The sequence below is a fragment of the Labrus mixtus genome, chromosome 1, assembly GCF_963584025.1.
Source record: "Labrus mixtus chromosome 1, fLabMix1.1, whole genome shotgun sequence".
Taxonomy (NCBI): Eukaryota; Metazoa; Chordata; class Actinopteri; order Labriformes; family Labridae; genus Labrus; species Labrus mixtus.
In genome coordinates, this window is record NC_083612.1 from 6,045,023 (window position 1) to 6,065,232 (window position 20,210).

At 44.4% G+C, this 20,210-nt stretch overlaps 1 protein-coding gene across 2 annotated transcripts in view; it reads right to left on the bottom strand.

Moving 5' to 3' along the window:
* The window catches only part of LOC132976108 (multiple epidermal growth factor-like domains protein 11), a 117,606-nt gene that overhangs the window by 72,935 nt on the left and 24,461 nt on the right, over window positions 1-20,210 (bottom strand). For both annotated transcript variants that reach the window (XM_061041043.1, XM_061041034.1), the window contains exons 2-5: window positions 13,709-13,776; window positions 7,797-7,930; window positions 6,980-7,081; window positions 3,689-3,789 (exon numbers count right to left, since the gene is read on the bottom strand). In XM_061041043.1, the coding sequence (XP_060897026.1) occupies window positions 3,689-3,789; window positions 6,980-7,081; window positions 7,797-7,912 (319 nt within the window). In that variant the 5' untranslated portion in view covers window positions 7,913-7,930; window positions 13,709-13,776. The remainder of the gene's footprint in view (window positions 1-3,688; window positions 3,790-6,979; window positions 7,082-7,796; window positions 7,931-13,708; window positions 13,777-20,210) is intronic.

The window sequence follows — 20,210 nt, forward strand, 5'->3', positions numbered from 1 at the left end:
TCCCCTCATCTCCTTCCCTCGCCTCCTTCTTCCTCCCCTCGCTTCCTCCCCATCCTCCCCTCTTCTCCTCAATTCATCTCCTCCCCTCTTCTCCTTCTTCATCCTCTCCTCATCTCCTTCCCTCATCTCATTCTTCGTCCTCCCCTCTTCTCTCCCCTTATCTCCTTCCCTTGTCTCTGTCTTCATCCTCCCCTCTTCTCTCCCCTTATCTCCTTCCCTCGTCTCCTTCTTCATCCTCCTCTCTTCTCCTCCCCTCTTCTCCTCCCCTCGTCTCCTCCTCGTCCTCCCCTCTTCTCTCCCCTCATCTCCTTCCCTCGTCTCCTTCTTCATCCTCCCCTCTTCTCTCCCCTCATCTCCTTCCCTCGTCTCCTTCTTCATCCTCCCCTCTTCTCTCCCCTTATCTCCTTCCCTCGTCTCCTTCTTCATCCTCCTCTCTTCTCCTCCCCTCGTCTCCTCCTCGTCCTCCCCTCTTCTCTCCCCTCATCTCCTTCCCTCGTCTCCTTCTTCATCCTCCCCTCTTCTCTCCCCTCATCTCCTTCCCTCGTCTCCTTCTTCATCCTCCCCTCTTCTCTCCCCTCATCTCCTTCCCTCGTCTCCTTCTTCATCCTCCCCTCTTCTCTCCCCTTATCTCCTTCCCTCGTCTCCTTCTTCATCCTCCCCTCTTCTCCTCCTCCTCTTCCTCCTCTTTCTGTGTCGTTGAGGGAAACCTTGCAATTAGCTCGAGCAGTGTACAAAAGAGCTGTCCCAGGACGTTAGCGTTAGCCTGAGCAGGCGGGCGTCTCCTCCTGGTTAACATTGAAGGATTAGCTTCCGGCGGTGTGTGTGTATGTGTGTGAGTGTGTGTGTGTGTGTGTGTGTGTGTGTGTGTGTGTGTGTGTGTGTGTGTGTGTGTGTGTGTGTGTGTGTGTGTAGCATCACACAATAGAGTGGAGGGGTATTTGTCTCGTTCCCTTGAGAGAATCTAATAAAGTTGTTTACAAGCAGATGTTGAATAAAGACACACAATGCGCTCCTCTTTACCCCCCCCCCCCCCTCCCCCCCCCAGGCAGACCCATTCACTCCCTCTCTCTATAAGAAAAGAAGACACTGCTCTATACAGTTTACCATCTAGGCTGGATAATTGATTTCTCTTACAGGATGAAGAGGTGAGCACACAGCTGAGACGGAGACTCGCAGGGCGCCGTTCTCGGACTCTGACAAATGTTTCTTGAGTGTTGACCAGTTTAAAACTTCACGAGGCGAGGGAAACATGTTAAAGATAAAGTGTAATTTGGGGGCGGCAGAAGATCAGTCTGTAAGGACTTGGGGTTTGGAACCGGAGGGTCAAGGTTCAAGTCCTGCTGCGGACCAAAGTATGGAAGTTGGTTTGGTGGCTGGAGAGGGGCAAGGTCACTTCCTGAGCGCCCTTTCGTTGGACTCACTCTGAGCTCTTTATTGAGTGATGTAAAGATTTTTCATACAAACAGGAAGAAGGCAAAATAAAAAGAGGCATCACAAATATTGATTCTATAATCACACTCATCTCCTGTTCCTCCGTTTAAGTTTCCCCCGACACCTCTGATCCGTACGCTTGATGCTAACTGCTGTTCCGCCTTGCTTCTGTTTATGAAGTCCTCTGAGAGGATGAATTAGTCAAGTGTGTGCATGCTTTATTAATCCGAGAGCATACATTTTTAACGACCTTCATTCCTCCATGGTACCTGCAAGGACGCGTTTGATAGAAAAAAGAAAAAAGGACTCGGAGACAGCGACGGTTTGAGTGCCTGCTGCACGGCTTCTGTGTGGGAATAAAACATACACACCCAGCGTCTCGTTTCACAGAGCAGGGCGCACAGACACAAATGGAATACATGAAATAGATGGAGCCACTTTCATGTCCGTTTTGAAGCCCTGAGTTTGGCCTTTCAGGCGTCACAGCGTTGACCCTAACCCGTTACTGGTTAGTCCTGCAATTCATGTAATCTCTCACCCGTTCATTACTGGAAACACAAGTCTTAGTTTGCAGACGCAACAATAAACACAGTTTGTCTCCTTCTGAGCAGGGAGCTGCGTACCTGCAGGAGGTAAACCTGCAGGTGCGTCAGAGTGCATGCAGAGCTACATTATCTAAATAAACAGGTCAGACCTTCATTTCAGCTGCTATAGCCTCTGAGCTGTTTTGCAAACTTTCTGCAGTTTTCAAATGCCTGTCAAGTCAACGCTACGGTACTCGCCTTTGACTCGGTGCTAATGCTAGCGGCTAACGCTGCTTCATATTACTTGAAAACGTCTTCATTGCAAGTTACTCTGCATGTTTGTGAGCTGCGTCAGATGTGATGAGACCAACAGATCCAGACGAGAAGCAGATGCAGCGTGTGTGTTTTTCATCAACAATGCAGAGCAGGAGCTGGAGTCTGGCTTTACAGAGAAACGGAGAATCAGACGTTTGTGTCGCATCAGCTCGCAGAGAACATCTGCTGTCTCGTCTCCGCTTGCGCGGAGTGTTTGCTCTGTGTGATGTCACAATTTTGACTTTAATGAGAAAATACGGCTGTTTCTGATCTGATAATAACTGTTACAGGGAGCAGATCCATCACACAGAACCGGGGGTGAGGGGGGGATGATTCGAATGACATCACTTCATCTGTTTGTAACGAGGACTTAACAAATATTAAGAAGAGATCTAAGAGATGTTTTATTCTCTTAAATGGCAACAAGGGACAAAAGAGAGAGTGTGCACTCAGCTGCTCTCCAGAAGACTCCATCCTTCTTAAGAGATTTTTCATCCTCACTGACTTTTGTGTTTTTTATTTTATTTTATTTTTTTCATATTTTATATTTTATATTTTATAGTTTATATTTTATATTTTATTTTTCATATTTTATATTTTATTTTTTATTTTTTTCATATTTTATATTTTATTTTTTTCATATTTTATATTTTATATTTTATTTTTTATTTTTTTCATATTTTATATTTTATATTTTATATTTTATTTTTTTCATATTTTATATTTTATATTTTTTAATTCTATTTTATATATTGTAATAGCTTCTTATACTTTATTATTTAAGTTGTTGCTAGTTCTGCTTTATTTCCTTGTTAATTGTTTAGCACCAATACACCAAGTCAAATTCCTTGTATGTGTAAATGTACTTGGCAATAAACCCAGATTCTGATTCTGATTCTGACTCTGCGTTCAGAGTCTGCATGTTCTCCCCGTGCACGTGTGTGTTCTCTCCTGGTACTCCATCTTCCTCCCACAGTCCAAAGACATGCTCGTTAGGTTAACTGCTGACTCTAAATTGTCCGTAGGTGTGAATGTGAGTGTGGCTGGTTGTCTGTCTCTATATGTCAGCCCTGTGATTGGCTGTTGAACAGTCCAGGATGTACCCTGGACAGAGAAGAAATAACAACAAGCCGATGACATGACGATGATTGTGTTTGCTGCAGAGCAGACGTTCCTCTGTGCTGTGAATCCAGCTGCGTTCTGCAGAAAGAGACGTCTGAGAGCAAACAACAACCTTTATAAGGCCGACCGTCCTCCACAGGTTAGCGAGCACGGAGCCTTACCGCAGCGCACACGCATCAGGTGAAGTTCAGGATAACTGATTACTGTCAGCAGTGAGTAAAAACACAAAGTAATGGATTCCTTTCTACGAGTAACGCCGACACCGATTTGAAGTGATGTCAGAGGGGTGAACTTACGGACACACAGGTTTCCACTCTCGTAGAAGCCCGGGCAGCACTGAGAGCGACGCCGGTACATCGTCCTCACGCCTCGTCTGTACGCCGTCTTATAGCTGATCCTGCAACACATGACACACACACACACACACACACACACACACACACACACACACACACACACACACACAGAGTGAGGACTGATGCTGAGGTGAAAACCTAAAACATTAAAGGAGAAATCCTTTCTTCTCTTCAGGCAGTTCAGCAGGATATGAATGTGTTTTACACGACCGTTGAACCCCCTGTTCATTTGACTTTTCCATTGTTTATATTTTTAAAGGATCGGGCGTCACACTTAATCAACACTTCACATTTTGGTGCTTTAGAAGTCGTCTGAATCTTTACGGCTGAACACCTGAGAACACCGCCAGCAGGACGTCTCGATCTTGTCCTGCCTTGGTCTTGGTCTAGACTCGGTCTCGATCCCTAAATGTCTTGGTCTTGTCTCGATCTCGTCCTGCCTTGGTCTTGGTCTTGTCTCGGTCTCGTCCTGCCTTGGTCTTGGTCTTGTCTCGGTCTCGTCCTGTCTTGGTCTTGGTCTTGTCTCGGTCTCGTCCTGCCTTGGTCTTGGTCTTGACTCGGTCTTGTCCTGCCTTGGTCTAGACTCGGTCTCGATCCCTAAATGTCTTGGTCTTGTCTCGATCTCGTCCTGCCTTGGTCTTGGTCTTGTCTCGGTCTCGTCCTGCCTTGGTCTTGGTCTTGTCTCGGTCTCGATCCCTAAATGTCTTGGTCTTGTCTCGATCTCGTCCTGCCTTGGTCTTGGTCTAGACTCGGTCTTGTCCTGCCTTGGTCTTGACTCGGTCTTGTCCTGCCTTGGTCTCGGTCTAGACTCGGTCTCGTCCTGCCTTGGTCTTGGTCTTGACTCGGTCTTGTCCTGCCTTGGTCTTGGTCTAGACTCGGTCTCGTCCTGCCTTGGTCTTGGTCTTGTCTCGGTCTCGTCCTGCCTTGGTCTTGGTCTTGACTCGGTCTTGTCCTGCCTTGGTCTCGGTCTAGACTCGGTCTCGTCCTGCCTTGGTCTTGGTCTTGTCTCGGTCTCGTCCTGCCTTGGTCTTGGTCTTGACTCGGTCTTGTCCTGCCTTGGTCTCGGTCTAGACTCGGTCTCGTCCTGCCTTGGTCTTGGTCTAGACTCGGTCTCGATCCCTAAACGTCTTTGTCTTGTCTCGATCTCGTCCTGCCTTGGTCTTGGTCTTGACTCGGTCTTGTCCTGCCTTGGTCTCGGTCTAGACTCGGTCTCGTCCTGCCTTGGTCTTGGTCTTGTCTCGGTCTCGTCCTGCCTTGGTCTTGGTCTTGACTCGGTCTTGTCCTGCCTTGGTCTCGGTCTAGACTCGGTCTCGTCCTGCCTTGGTCTTGGTCTAGACTCGGTCTCGATCCCTAAATGTCTTTGTCTTGTCTCGATCTCGTCCTGCCTTGGTCTTGGTCTTGTCTCGGTCTCGATCCCTAAATGTCTTGGTCTTGTCTCGATCTCGTCCTGCCTTGGTCTTGGTCTAGACTCGGTCTCGTCCTGCCTTGGTCTTGGTCTAGACTCGGTCTCGTCCTGCCTTGGTCTCGGTCTTGACTCGGTCTCTGAACTTAAACGTCCCCGTCCTAACTTCTCCTTTAATATATGGTTTTATATTTCTCCCTCACGCCTTCCACCTTTCAAAGAGTTCAAACTGCATCCATTAAAAGTTCAAACATCACGACGCTGTGAGAACAAAGTCCTTAAAAATGTACTAAAGCTGAGTTTCCCTCTCTTCACTTCTTTAAAACGAGCGACACTTTAACGTGGAGAGGAGTTCTCTTCACTCCTCCAAGGACGCTGGTGTTGTGTGTCCATCAGATCAATGACGCCGGCGCTCCTGGCTCTTAGCTGGAGGAGCTAAACGGGCGTCTATAAAGCTTAATGTGGTCATTAAAGACGATACGCCGACGGGCACTCTTCATCAAAATGACCACATGAGGACGAGCTGGAGAGCTGCTGTCGGAGTGGAGACACATGAGACCGACTGAGTGAGAGATCCACAATCAGGATCAGACATGCAGGAAGTACGAGGTCTGAGACATGAAGGACTTTCACTTTACAGTCCACACTGAGGCCTGAACTAACCATTAAAGTTTGATTATTTAACTCTCCGTACAGTAACCATGTTATAAGTGACTTTTAGGAGGGAAACATGTCGCTCACTTCACTTTGTGTTGCAGCTCGTTCAGGATTTAAAATCAGGATCCGGTCGGTCCCCGTTTAGATTTGGATCCAGGAACTTGTTCTGCAAGCTGGCGTCATGTTCGTTCACTTTGAATCAAAGTTTTTCAAAACTTCCCTCAGACGTCCCAGTGTTAGAGAGGATCACACGGGTATCACGGCGTCCTATGGATGTCAGTGATGACCTCTGACCTTTTTCATTGTAAGTCAAAGAGGTGAGAACATCAGCAGCATGAGCACACAGATGTCTCCATAATCCAGGATCATGACGGATTATAAACCTGATTCTCCTTGGAGGATTTGATTCTCTCACTTTTCTGCTGTTTTGTTTCTTTTTATGGATTTCTGTTTCTGTTTGTTTTTGTGTCTTTTAAAAGTATGTAGGAGTCACTTTCTGGTTGTTTTGCATCTATTTTCTGTTGACTTTTTAAAGTTTTTAACTTTGCATCTAGATCTGTCAGACGCTTTTCTCCAAAGCGACGAACATCAGAGAGTGAGAAAACACAAGTGAGGATGTAGAGAGGAGGAGACAAAGTCAGGAACAAACAGCTTTAACATTACGCCTCCACCGCTTCAGGCGAGGGGCGCTGGAGCTCTCAACTCTCAACTCCGCTTGATGGGCGCATACCCACTGAAACGTGAGCTTGTTCTGATTTTCTCCGGGACCTCTCCACCAACTGTTTTTACGCTGTAGGTTACGCAATAAGTGCTCTGGTATGTTCTTGTCCGGCGACCCGACCCGACTGCTTCTCCATAGGAAATGATCGAACACAGAGGTACTGACAGGAAGTGACCAGAGGTGCCTGACAGGAAGTGACCAGAGGCAGTCGTTAATCTTGATTAATCACATTTCCAACCACATGTTTGAAGTTAAATCATTTTGCATTTAAAAACAATAGTTCTTGTTGTGCTTTTATTTTGAATTTTTCTACAACAGAAGGTAGGACGGAAGTAAGAATAAGTGCAACCGGGACAAATTCAACATTTAACCACCGTGTGTGTCTGTGTGTGTGTGTGTGTGTGTCTGTGTGTGTGTGTGTGTCTGTGTGTGTGTGAGTGTGCGTCCTCACCTGTGTCTGGTACATTTGAACCAGTTGAGGATGTCGGTGCAGCGGGTGTAGTAAACCTGGTCAAATGGATGAGCGTACGACTCCTGCACTGTCACTGCGTAGCTGCAAGAACGGACGAGACAACACCAAGTTATCAGGACACGTGCCACGGAAATAAAACAAACTGTGTACAATCCGAGGGTTTACTCGAGTACTCAAGTATGTCGTTATTCTAAAAAGAGTTCTTCTTCTCCTTACAGGCCATCAAATGTTCCCGCTCAGAGCAATAATCAGGAGGTACATATCGACCCCAGAGAACACAGAGGCTCCTTTTTAAATCTGAGAAATGTTTGAAAGCCATCGATTCTGTCCAAACTTTCAAGGATCCTTCCATAACCTCCCTTTGAATCCTCCACGTCTCTGTTGTTCTGTGCTGATTAGCATACTCGTGTTGAATAAACGTGACTGCACTGAGTCCGACCTTCATGAGGAGCGCGGACTGTAAGAGTCCTCAGAGGTAGTAATATCCATTTCCACGCTTCCTCCTGATTACTCTGAGAGATTATCGATCAGAGCACCTGCACTCTGCGTCGCTCTCAGCACAGATGACATCGTGCTTTCCCTGTCGGAGCGCTGGGACCACTCAGGCCGTCACATTAGCATCGCTCTGAATTTACGGCCCCCGCGCGTCCCCCAGGAGTAAACCTCCTCTCTTCAGCTTCTGATTATCGACAAAACCCTCAGAGCTGATTTGTGGCGGGGAGTCCATTAGTTCTCTGCAGCGTTTTTGAGCGCCGTTTTTTTTTTCACTTTAAATAATGTAGAAAAAGACACTGACCTCTCCCAGTGGCTGCACACATTGGGGTCATCCGGGTTGAGGGACGACGCCACAGGGATCGAAGCGAGCAGGTTGAGCCACAGCAGGGCTCGGGGGGAAACCCCGCCAGCCCCCATCGTTCTCCTCCCGCCGTCCTTCAAGAAACAGAGACAGTAAAAGATTTAACCTTTAAAAAGCTTTGAACCTGCAGGAAAAAAAACATAAATACAAAACTATTCGACGCCATGAGAGGTGAGAAGCATCAAAGATCGTGTTAGTCTAAATCAGGCATGGGCAAACTACGGCCCGCGGGTCATATAGCCCGTTGGGCTTTTGAGCCCGTTGGGCTTTTTAATCCGGCCCGCCGAACTTGTCCAAATTCTATTATTATTAAATTAAATTTTATTATAATTAAACCTTGTTCCTTTTCCCCTGTAATGCCCGCGTTTCCCCAATAGATGGCGCACTTCAGAGTGTGGTGTATTACGCCCTTCTTCACTTTTTCGCTTTGCCCTATGAACCCGTATGAGCCCTTCTGTAAAAATGAGCGGACCAAAGAAAAGTGGACAGTGAATGCCGAGTGTTTAATACGGAGTGGACAACTAAATATTTTTTCACTGAAGTCCGATCAAAGGCTGTATGCCTGATATGCCAAGAAACTGTCGCAGTTTTCAAAGAGTACAGTATCAGCCGTCACTTTGCTACGAAGCATGCTAACTACGCTAGCAAGCAGTCCCCGCAAGAACGGGTGGCTACAACTCAGAGGTTGAAGGCTAATTTACAGACTCAGCAACATTTTTTTCACCAACAAACTGCGATTCAAGAGTCAACTACCAAGGCAAGTTTTTTTGCTGGCATTCAAATTAGCAAAGGCTAGCAAGCCTTTCTCCGAAGGCGAGTTTTTAAAAGAATGCATGGTAGAGACAGCAGGTCTCTTGTGTCCGGAGAGCCAAGGCCAGTTTGAAAAAATCAGTTTATCACGCAGGACTGTGACTCGCCGTGTGGAACTGATTGACAAAGATATAGCCAGTGAATTAAACAAAAAGGCTGAGTCCTTTAAGTTATATTCACTAGCGCTGGATGAAAGTAATGACATGAAAGACACTGCTCAGCTCCTCATTTTTATCCGGGGGATTAATGACAGTTTTGAGATAATGGAGGAGTTTTTGACCACGGAGTCCCTGAAAGGAAAAACGCGAGGAGAGGACTTGTATAACCAGGTGTCTGCTGTCATCGAGAGAATGAAGCTACCTTGGAGTAAACTTGCCAATGTCACAACGGATGGATCGGCAAATTTAACTGTAAAACATGTTGGGCTGCTGAAAAGAATCCAGGATAAAGTGAAAGAGGAAAACCCTGACCAGGATGTTATTTTCCTTCACTGCATCATCCATCAGGAGTCTCTGTGTAAGTCTGTATTGCAGCTTAATCATGTCGTGAATCCAGTTGTAAAACTTGTTAACTTCATACGAGCAAGGGGACTTCAGCATCGTCAGTTTATTACGTTCCTGGAGGAAACTGATGCGGATCATCAGGACTTACTGTACCACTCTCGTGTCCGCTGGTTAAGTTTGGGCAAAGTGTTTCAACGAGTGTGGGAGCTGAAAGAGGAGCTCAGCGCATTTTTGGAGTTAATGGGGAAATCCGACAAATTTCCTGAGCTAAGCCACAAGAACTGGCTTTCTCCAGACTTCAATGCACTGGCAAAAAAGGGAGATCAACAACACTGTTTCCACTGAAACTGAACGTGAGTTTCTCTACTGTGTTTATTAAAATTTAATTTAATTAAATGAATGCATTTGGAAATCAATTTGTACGATGAGCCTTGCATATTCATGCTTTGCTACCTGTTAAAGGCCAAATCCTTTCATGTAATGGCTTTTACATGTCATTTATATTAGTTCACACAAACACTCCATCCATCTGTTCCTGGCCCGGCCCCTCTGTCAAATTGTAGAACCCATTGTGGCCCGCGAGTCAAAAAGTTTGCCCACCCCTGGTCTAAATGGTCGCCGCCATCTTTCTTCCTTTTTTTGTTGAACCAGATGTGACCATATTTGGAAAACAGGTAGCCCCGCCCTAACTCCTCACCCTCTTTCTGGTCTCTTATATTGGGACCATGAACTCATGGTGAAGGGTTTGCACAGCACACGACCATTGATTGAAATAAAGCTGATTCAAACTGAGCATGATATGTCACTGTCAGCCAGCCATGTCAGAATACAAAAAGCAAACAGGGAAAGCAATGCAACCAGGGTGTAAATATGGAGATTTCCTCAAATTTACAACAACAACCTTACACAGAAAAACACAAAATTATGAATGTTCTCCTCGGGAAGATCCTGTGTTATTTTCTGGAGAGCGCAGGGAGGCTGAATGCTCGTCAGGAGGAGCGAGCGAGCGCTGCTGAAAAGTTGAAATCTTCATGTACTTTATGCAAATGTAAATAGCAGGGCACACCTGCGCCCGCCGCTGAGGTGACAATCAGCACACACAGCTCTGCAAGCGACGACTCAACGTTTTTTTGAGAGGCTGACACACCGATCTTAGATATTTCCATAGAAATCACTTCCTGCTTCACATAGAGGCCGCAGAGAAACATCCCCGTTAACACTGTTTTTTTCCCCTCAAATTCAGAGAGGACAGGGGGGGACATATTCTGAAAAATCCACTTTTTCAGTGTTTTTGAACATATATTTAGGTAACCCGAGTGTCTACCAACCCACAAAATGTGAAATAAATCCATCCAGTCCTTTGTTTGTGGTCTGTACCAGTCTTACAACACAGAGAAAAATGCTCTGTTTCAAATGTGCTCTCCTTGTGATGTCACAGTGGGATTCTAGTAAAAAAAATCCCCTCCCCTCCCCTGGTATCTCCACCCATGGACTCCACCCCCAGCCTAGAACAAAACTTTTACACAGGTCCGCCGTTTTTATTCTTGCTACAGAGAAGTGATGGCTACTGGGAAAACTCAGGGGAGGTCATTGCATTTAAAGAGACACACACCAAAACGGAGCGTTCTGAGAGAGCTGGTTTATACAGGGTCACAAACCTCCTCTGGTGCTTGATTCATGTTATATTTTGACCAAAGCACAGCACACATGCTTCATTTAGACCACAGGGGACTGTTATGGTGTCAGCAATTTGAAACTTAAAGCAACTTAAGGAATTCAGTTTGGTTAGCTTTGGCGCCCACTGAAGGTCACTGAGTGTAACTATATCGTCATAAAACACACATTGTGCCGTTAACTCCTCCCCCTCTGAGACAAAGTACATTTGTAGACAATCAGAGGGCGGAGAAGACGATAAAGACGTTGTTAGAAGCCAAAGAACGACGTGGACTGACGAGGTTCAGTTATATTAGAGGATTTAAATCAAATCTGACTCCGCTAGCGTCTACAGTCCGTTGTTAGCTAACGGTTAGCATCTGGAGTATGTTCAGTAGATAGCTGCTAATTGTTGCTAATGTGTAAATTAAATAAAGTTCTAATGTTACTGGTTGTAAAAAGTGGAGCTCATACTTGTTGGATGGTCTGCTGGACATTTTAACATGGGTCTCTATGGGGACTGACTCACTGCAGGAGACAGACTCTAGTGGACAGTGGAGGAACTGCAGCTGTAAAGATGGACATTTTAACATGGGGCTCTATGGGGACTGACTCACTGCAGGAGACAGACTCTAGTGGACACTGGAGGAACTGCAGCTGTAAAGTTGGACATTTTAACATGGGGCTCTATGGGGACTGACTCACTGCAGGAGACAGACTCTAGTGGACACTAGAGGAACTACAGCTTTTGGGGACTTCAATGTAAACTTGATTTTTCTGCCCTCTTGACATTGCTGCCTTTTATCACCACATTCACAGTCACAAGGAGGGAATTTATGGCGATGCAGATTACATTTCTGACTAAATTATGACCAAACACTTTCTTCAAATGTGTCCACCTGGGCTGTTCCATCTTCTAAAGGTTTGCACAATGAATGCTCCCTGGGAGTTTTGTTGACAGCTGTGGGCATGACAGTGACATAAGACTCCACAGAGGACAGATTCGTCACACCAACAGGTCGCACACTCACTGACAGCCCGGCGAAATCATGGCGATGATGAATAGGCCTCCTGAGTGACACCAGGTGGTACGAGCCACATCCGCACGCCCACGCTGTCCCGTGAAAACACATGATGGGGTTCACTGTTGGACAGCTGCTGCAGGGTCCTCATTAGGTGTAATATGAGAGATTCTATGAGGACAGGGTGTTTCTGTTTTTCTTACAGGTGTCTGGCTGTGTGGAGTCTGGCTGCAGACAGGTGTAACACAGGTGAAACAGCGACAGTGATGAGGGGCTAAGTTTGATGTAAACAACTGCATCTCTGAAAACACCGTGATCGTGATAATAAATGGAGAGAGAGAGAGCGAGGGAGAGAGAGAGAGAGAGAGAGCGAGGGAGAGAGAGGGAGAAAGAGCAAGGGAGAGAGAGAGAGCGAGGGAGAGAGAGAGAGAGAGATGTGTGTGCCTCTAGTTTTTAAATCAACTTATTCCTCGTCTTCTTCTGCAAACAAAACAATCCGAGTCCAAGTAAAAAGTCTTCTTAAACTGTGCTTTCATCAATATCATCGATTTCTCCGGATGTGAGGGAATCATGCAGTTTTGTGAAATGAGCTCAGAAGTCAAAATGTATTCATGAGAAATGTTCCCACCATGAAGACTGAGTTGTTTTAATCGCAGCAGAAAAGCTTTGCAGAGACACAAATCTGAAGCAGAAGCAGTCAAAGCTGCGGATAAATGAACACAGTCAGAGATCGTTTGAAGAAAAGGGAATCATGAAGAGTAAAAGAGATCCCAGATTGACTTGTTTTGTTGTGTCACATCAAATAAGCCGCCTGATTCAACAACTACAGCACTCTTTTAAGAGCTATTAAGGAGTCCAAATATGAAGCTGTAGGTTCTTCTCTAACATCATTATTCTCTAGTTCAGGAGGAAACAGCTGACATATAAATAGCTTCAAAGTTGGGTTGTCTGGAAGTTAAAGGTCTATAAGTATCAAAAAGTATTTACTGTAAAACTCCTAATAAAAGCTCACCCCAATTTAAGGCACAGTCCCTTTTACTGGCCTGGTGTAGCTGCATGTTTTGACAAATAAAGGCCTTTGGAGTAAAAGCAGCAAGAAACAAAAAAAGCTTCAACATCTGTGTTGAACATCATTGTCAACAGGTGTTGCAGCGATGGAAGTGGACAAGAAAAAGTGGTTCAGATAGAAGTGATTGTACCCGACCTAAAAAGCCTCTGCATGTTTCTAATAAGCTCCACGAGCAGAAACGTGCTCAAACTAGGATCAAGATCTCAAGTTGGAGATGCTTTTGAAAAATGGAGAGAGGTTAGAACACAGAAAGGTTTACAGACCGATGCAGAGCTGGATAAACACTGAAGCTTCAGTGTCCACCACATGGTGACCTGAGTGAGAATTGACTCTAGAGAGGAGGGGGGGACAGCTCTTTTCAATGTTTAGAATTTAGACTGCAGTACCCATTTTAAACACTAGGGGTCAGAGTTACATATTGCTCCTTTAACCAGCTGAAATATGCAACAGATCAATAATAAGCTATTGAAGATAGAAACATAGAAATATCAGGCAGGCAGTTTTGTAGTCTTTGAATTATGAACATCCCAGGTGTGAAAAATACAGATTTCCCTGATCTTATTATTATTAAATGAATGCAGCATACGATGGTTTAAACATATTGATCTTTCACTGCATGCACAGAAATGTAATCTGACTCTGGATGATAAAGTCAAACAGTTTAGTTTACATGAAGAGCTTTTTGTAAGCTTAGGAAAGTTTAAGTTAGACAAACTAATGTTTCATAAGATAAACATCAGATGGGATGTAACCTGAGGGAAACATTTACCTGGAGACACAGACAGAGCAGTTTACCTTGAAGAAAAGTGATGGATGATAATCCGCTGGATCGTGGTGTTTGGACCGCAGCTCAGGTGAGACACCTGTGATAAAAACAGAGAGGAAAACACCAAGAACACAAATGTATTATTACCAAAAACACATCAGGTTCAGATATATTCGTATTTCAAAGTAACTGCTCCACTGTGTGTCTCGTCATGATCAACAGTTTTAAAGAACATGCGACTTTCTGATCCAGTAGAGGTCGCCTTTGAGCTCCAGCATGAAACCAAAACAAACTTCTGTTTGGCCACGCCTCCTCCATACTGAAGCCTCCGCCCTCCTCCAGAGACACACCTCCAACCCCCCTCCCCTCAAGTTTACACAAAGGCGGAGGACAAATATCCTCTGCTCGAGCTATAATCTCCTGTGTCCTGCATCGTTGCGTTAGCATGCTAATGTTAGCGCTCTTTAGTTAGCTCGTAGCTTCACGTTGCATGCAAACTGACACAGAATGAGCGTGATCTAAAAACTCTTACTAACATCCAAATAATCAGTGAGTATGTTCTTCTTCTTCTCTCTAGTTCTTGACTAAAACAGCTTTTATACACAAGGGGAGGAGCCGGCCGTCCCGTCCATGTAAACACGGCTCTGACAACAACACAGCCAGCGGGACTCGAGCTTCTCCCTCATTGTAGACAGTCATGACTCAGAGACACATTTACACAGGACAGACTTTATGATATATTTATGTGGAACATGGAACATTATTCATTCAGCTTTAACAGTGTTTTCCAAAAAATCTTATTAATGGTCAAAATCAGACAAACTGGAAACGATTGAGTGATTGTTTTTTAATTATTGTGTCATGCATCAAAGATATGACCAGCACATAACAACTTTACAAGACGGCAATAAAGAGAAAGAGAGACCAAACATTTAAAAATAGCTTATTATAATAATATTATATTTGTATAACTTGGGCAAAGTTTTGGATCATGGGGTAAACGTATGAATTTTTTAGAATTTTTAGAATTTATACTTTATTGATCCCGCGAGGGGAAATTCGTTTTTTTTTTTTTTTTTTTTCATGTATGTTGGAGTAATCCCATCCCTGTAAGGCGGGGCCTTAAAGAGACAGTAGCTGAAACTAACTGTTAAAGGCAGAGGCTGAAATGAGGGATTTTGAAAAATATTTTAAAGAAAGATATAAATGTTGTCATTGCTCTTTAGTAATAAGATTTCTTTTAACCTACATTCTGTAGATCTTTTTCTAAAAGTGTTCCTCACAGTGTCTTTGTCATCACCTTTAGTCAGATCCACCTGAGGACACTGAAACTGCAGAGGACTCACTTTGTGTCCAGGTAGAAGTTAAACCTGATATTCTCAGGATGAATCATTCAGTCAGCAGTGGATTTACCTGAGCTCGGCCATATTTTATCAGGAGAAACAGCCGCATCAGGACCAAAGATCTGCACAGCCCTGAGCTCTCTAGTGTGTGTGTGTGTGTGTGTGTGTGTGTGTGTGTGTGTGTGTGTGTGTGTGTGTGTGTGTGTGTGTGTGTGTGTGTGTGTGTGTATGGGTGTAAGCCGGACCTCACAGAGACAGGAAATCAATAAAAACAATGTTATTGTTAGTCAAACAATATTTGGCCACCCTGATGAATGTCTGGACATGAAGGCTGATGGGAGCAGAGCTTACACACACACACACACACACACACACACACACACACACACACACACACACACACACACACACACACACACAAACGCACGCCTTAAGCTATGATTAAAGAACAGGAGATGTGTTTTACTGTAAGCTCGGAGACAGAAGAGAGAGTAATACTCTTAAATAACCACATTAATTTGAACAGACAGGAAGCAGTCAGATCGGGGTCTCAGACTGTAAATAAAGTATTTAATTATTGTATTTAATCTGTAAACGAACAGAGAGACAGAAAAAGACAAGATGAGTTCAGATTACCGTCTCCGTGTGGATCATACAGGAGGATGCACAAAATCAAACGTGAAGATGTTTGAACTGATTTTTGGCCAGTTATTCTTGTTATGAGCAGCGGCCGTTGTCAACAGACTGTTGCCATAGAGACAGGACAAAGTGCGCAGAGAGTAAATTGGTTTGAAACAAAAATACATTTTGAATCAAATCGTGATGCCGAGAATTGAACCCTGATCAATATCAAAACCATCACCAACCTGCAAATGCATAATAGAAGAAGAAATGTATTTGATGGGGACTATTTTCAACAGCGGATGAATATTAGCTTTAACACTCATGGCAGCAGGATGGCGTTACGTCCACAGTGGGAGCTAAATGTTAGAAAAGTTAACAGACGTTACAGAAGTTTGAGTTTCATGAGGTCAATCCAGTCTCACCAACCCCCTGTAAAAAATTCATCATTTCACAGCACAGCAGATAAATCCCTCCCATGGGCTTCTTCTCGTAAGGCACGCTTTGCAAAGGTCATCATCCCACACGCGGTTTAATTAACAACGTCCACTGCACGACCACAACAAGGATTCGCATTCAGCGTTTGGACTAAAATGAGCCCACACTCTAAATATCCGCACACATCCAGACCTTTAATATGTGACTCTAAGCCTCATTGACCCGCCTGCTCCCCTGTGACCAACACTCAGCTGCTCTGTGATGGAGAGCTACAGTCTGCTGACGGCAGAGAGCGACCAGTCGATCTCCTCGCTGGTCTCACGGGGCTCTTTGGCAATCTAAACTCAGAGATGACGACAAAGATGAACAAACTTAACCGTACCCTGGACTCTTTAAAGGGCTTCGGCTGTCAAATAGAACCAAATATGCATTACACGGCGTTCATTGTTTATAAGATCGGGCGTAAGTGGGTCGACTTGCTTCAGCTTCATGAGAGAGAAGCTTTATGTGTTCCAGCAGCAACATCAACAGCAGAGTAAATAAATTAATGACATGCTTCTATCAAAGACTCATCACACCACCTCAGATGTTTTGGGAGCAGAACCCAGCAGTCCTCAAACAAATTTAAATAATTACAAGCACTGTCAGAGTATTGTATTTTATTCCAACATTAAAAACTGAAACTAGCTTGAACCAAACTCACAACCAGACAAAGATGGCAGGAGTGAGGGGGCTAACAGGGTCTTTAGTTCCCCGGGGTCAAAGTCTGACCCCCCCCCCCCCCCCCGAGCCCTCCACTTCCCAGCAAATAAAATATGTTTCTAAGGTGAGACGTCAAGCTGGCTGCAACCTCCCAGGCTTAGAAAGAATCAGACATTGAAAAACTGCAGTTCCTCAAGTGTCCACTAGGGGCTGGTAACAACAGTGAGTAAATCCCCATAGAGCCCCATGTTAAAAATGTCCATCTGCTACAAAAAGCACCACAAACTCTGAGCCTGTTTCATCTAATAAATAAACAACTCTGGGCAGCTAGCAACAAGAAAAACAATCTCATTAATGGGAATTATGAGGGGTTAGCTAGCTAGTGGCTAGCAGGCAAAAGATGGATTGTCTCAACATCCTCTTTGCTCCGTGTCCAATCGGGAAATAAACGATCTCAAATAAAAAATATGCAGTAAAACGTAACGTAGCAGTGCCGGTCATACAGCAGCTGCTGTCAACAGACTGTTTCCATAGAGACAGGATGGATGTGCAGCGCTTTTATTCTCAGCGCAAAAACACTTCGTGCAGGGGTTCACAGGTGCACAGTCAGCACTTTGGACACAGGACTTTAGTGTCTATTGATATATATATTTTTTGGTGATTTACTCTGAAAACTCTGCTTAATAATTGTTATTCACTGATCAAGCTTGAAACACTGTTGAATTAACAACATTTCTTAAATTAAAACAGAAGTCCAGAAGAGTCTTAAGGGGAAACGAGTTTCATTATGAAACCTGCAGCTCCACTCTGACCCTGGAAACACAATCTGCAGAGGCGAGGCGCGGTGAAGGAGGGCGGTATTAAAGATTATTGAAACACCCTGACGGCCTTCTCATCGGATTTCTTGACAATAACAGAATGCAGAAGAAGACCAGACTTATCCTTAAAGTGTCTTACAGACACAGCGATGTGTACGTTGTGTTATTGTTGAGATTCCTTTAAAGAACAGTTTCATGAGAGTTAATGTTTGAAAACCATCCGCAGAAAGAAAACCAGAACTGCTTAATCAACAAAATAGCATCTTAAAGATAGAGGGACTAACAGGGATCCATTTATTGATCCGGCTCCATGACCGCCAATACCTCCCCTGCCCCCGTAGGTGACCATTGATCAGGAGGAGATGAAGGGTGAACAGACGGATTAGGGTGATTTCACAGATTGGTGGTCTGCCAATGGAGTCTAGCTTTTAAATGCGCGGCGTGCTGATGAAGAGCGGGTCACTGAGGTTACCGTTCAATAACTTCACCATCGTTAGAACAGCCGCCCGTTACTGAAAATACTGACTACCTTACAAACAAGTGGTGAAGTTGAGTTTGTCTTTAAACATTTTGGGTATTTATTTAAAGTCATCTTCTAGTCGACGCAGGCATTCTGATTAGACGAGCTAACGGAGCTAAGGTGGCATTTGATTGCTAACAGAAGTTGCTAAAGAATATTTCATGTCATCAATAATATATGTTACAAAAAAGAAAGAATAATCAATTATCCAAGGTGTAGAATTCAAATGTATAACTAGGGATGGCTCAAGCTGAATTAAAGGCAACGTATGTAAATTCCACCACCAGGGGGCTCTCAATCAAATCAATAACACAAAATGATATCAAGGCATGGCGGGGAATCATGGGAGTGATTCTCTCTGCTACTCCAGCCCCACTCCCGATGGACACAACTTCCGAGTTCGTAGTTCGTAGTCATGACGACCTGAGGAAGAGAATATATTTACCAACGAGCTAACGTATCCACGTGTAATGTACAAGATGTTTTTATCACAGCAGCACAAACAGGCACAGAACGACAGCTTTCAGGAGCAGCTCACACCTCCTTTACCTTACATCTGGTGTTTCCATGGCAACGATTGATTGTTGTTGTTTTTTGTTAGCTAACCGCATTTTGGTAATTCAAGAACAACATTTTTGGCCGTCTACATTTTGATTTTTTTGGAACATACATGTAAGCTGGAGAGGAGCAAACTCAAAGTCATCAAAGGTCTACAATTTATGCACACCGCTAATTAATTATTAATTAGTAGCAGAAAATGTGTGCTCAAACAGGCCGTGTGGAGATTTTCCCTTCATGACATCACAAAGGGCAGTAGCCCTCCCCCAGGTGGGTGACACTCCCACAGCTAGGTGTTTGTTCTGCCCTCTGAGTCTGCCTTCTCACCGTAAACAATAGGACATGGAGCAAGAAAGACCGAGACACCCAAGCCCTTCCAGAGAGGGGGTGTGGTCAGACACAGCTCATTTACATATTTAAAGGTACAGACACAGAAACAGCCTGTTCTGAGCAGGGCTGAAATAGAGGGGTTTATAGACATGATCAAATACAGGATCAGAGTGGATTTAGAACAAGAAACTTCACACACATGTTTTGAGGAGCTCTGAGACGTATTTACCTCCTGATCCTCCTGATTGAAGAGGAGGAGGATATGTGACATTTAATGTGAATGCTGAACTCGACATTATGGTTCAGTTGGCCTTCAATAGCTTAGCATAACCATAAAACCAAACAACATAGCTCTGACCAGAATGTCTCTCTCAGGACTTTAAGGTACTGCTAGTTCAGGAAACACTGTTTGGCATAAACCAGTTCTTATAGACAGTGGTGGTGCAATCCCAGTCCCAACATGAACAACGTCAAACAATGAAACTTTTCTGTAGAAAGGAAACAACTGTCTTTTACTGAGGGGTTGCTTTCTTGAGCATTCATCACATGAGATTTGGAGGGGAAAAAAATCTGAATTTCAAGATGCAACATGAAGACTTCCTTGAGGCCGAACACTAACCCCTGTAACCCTTCATAGTCTGTAATGTCTTTGGCTCCTGAGGGCCTCTAACGAGAACTTAAAGCATAATTAGCCTCAGGAAAGCTCAAGCTCTTCCTGTTTATCAGCTCCCTCTTGGCATTAGGGACAACAAAGTAATCTCTCTTTTTTAGGAGGAAGTAAGCATGCAGGAGAGAGCTGAGAAAGCATTTCTGCCTGCAGGAGAGAAAGTGAGAGATAGAGAGGGGGGGGGCAGTGGGCGAGTGAAAAGCATCCATCATCCATGTAAACATGTTTTACTACAAAACTGCACAATCTCTTAAAATACAGCACAATCTAATCTCACAGTGGAGACCCCCCGCTGCTTTATTAGCTGGATAACTTGTCTCAGGACGTTTAAGAAAATTCTGCAAGTGCAGCTTTCTGAGACTGAGTAATGGTCCACACAGGGGGGGTGCCGAAAAAAGGTTTACAGCAGACCAACTCAGTCTGCGGCCCTTTAGCAACCTCAAGGTGGACTTTTCATCATTTATAAGAACTTATAAATATGCAAACCATGACTCAGCACTTTTTAAAAATCACATAATCACATAACAATTCTAC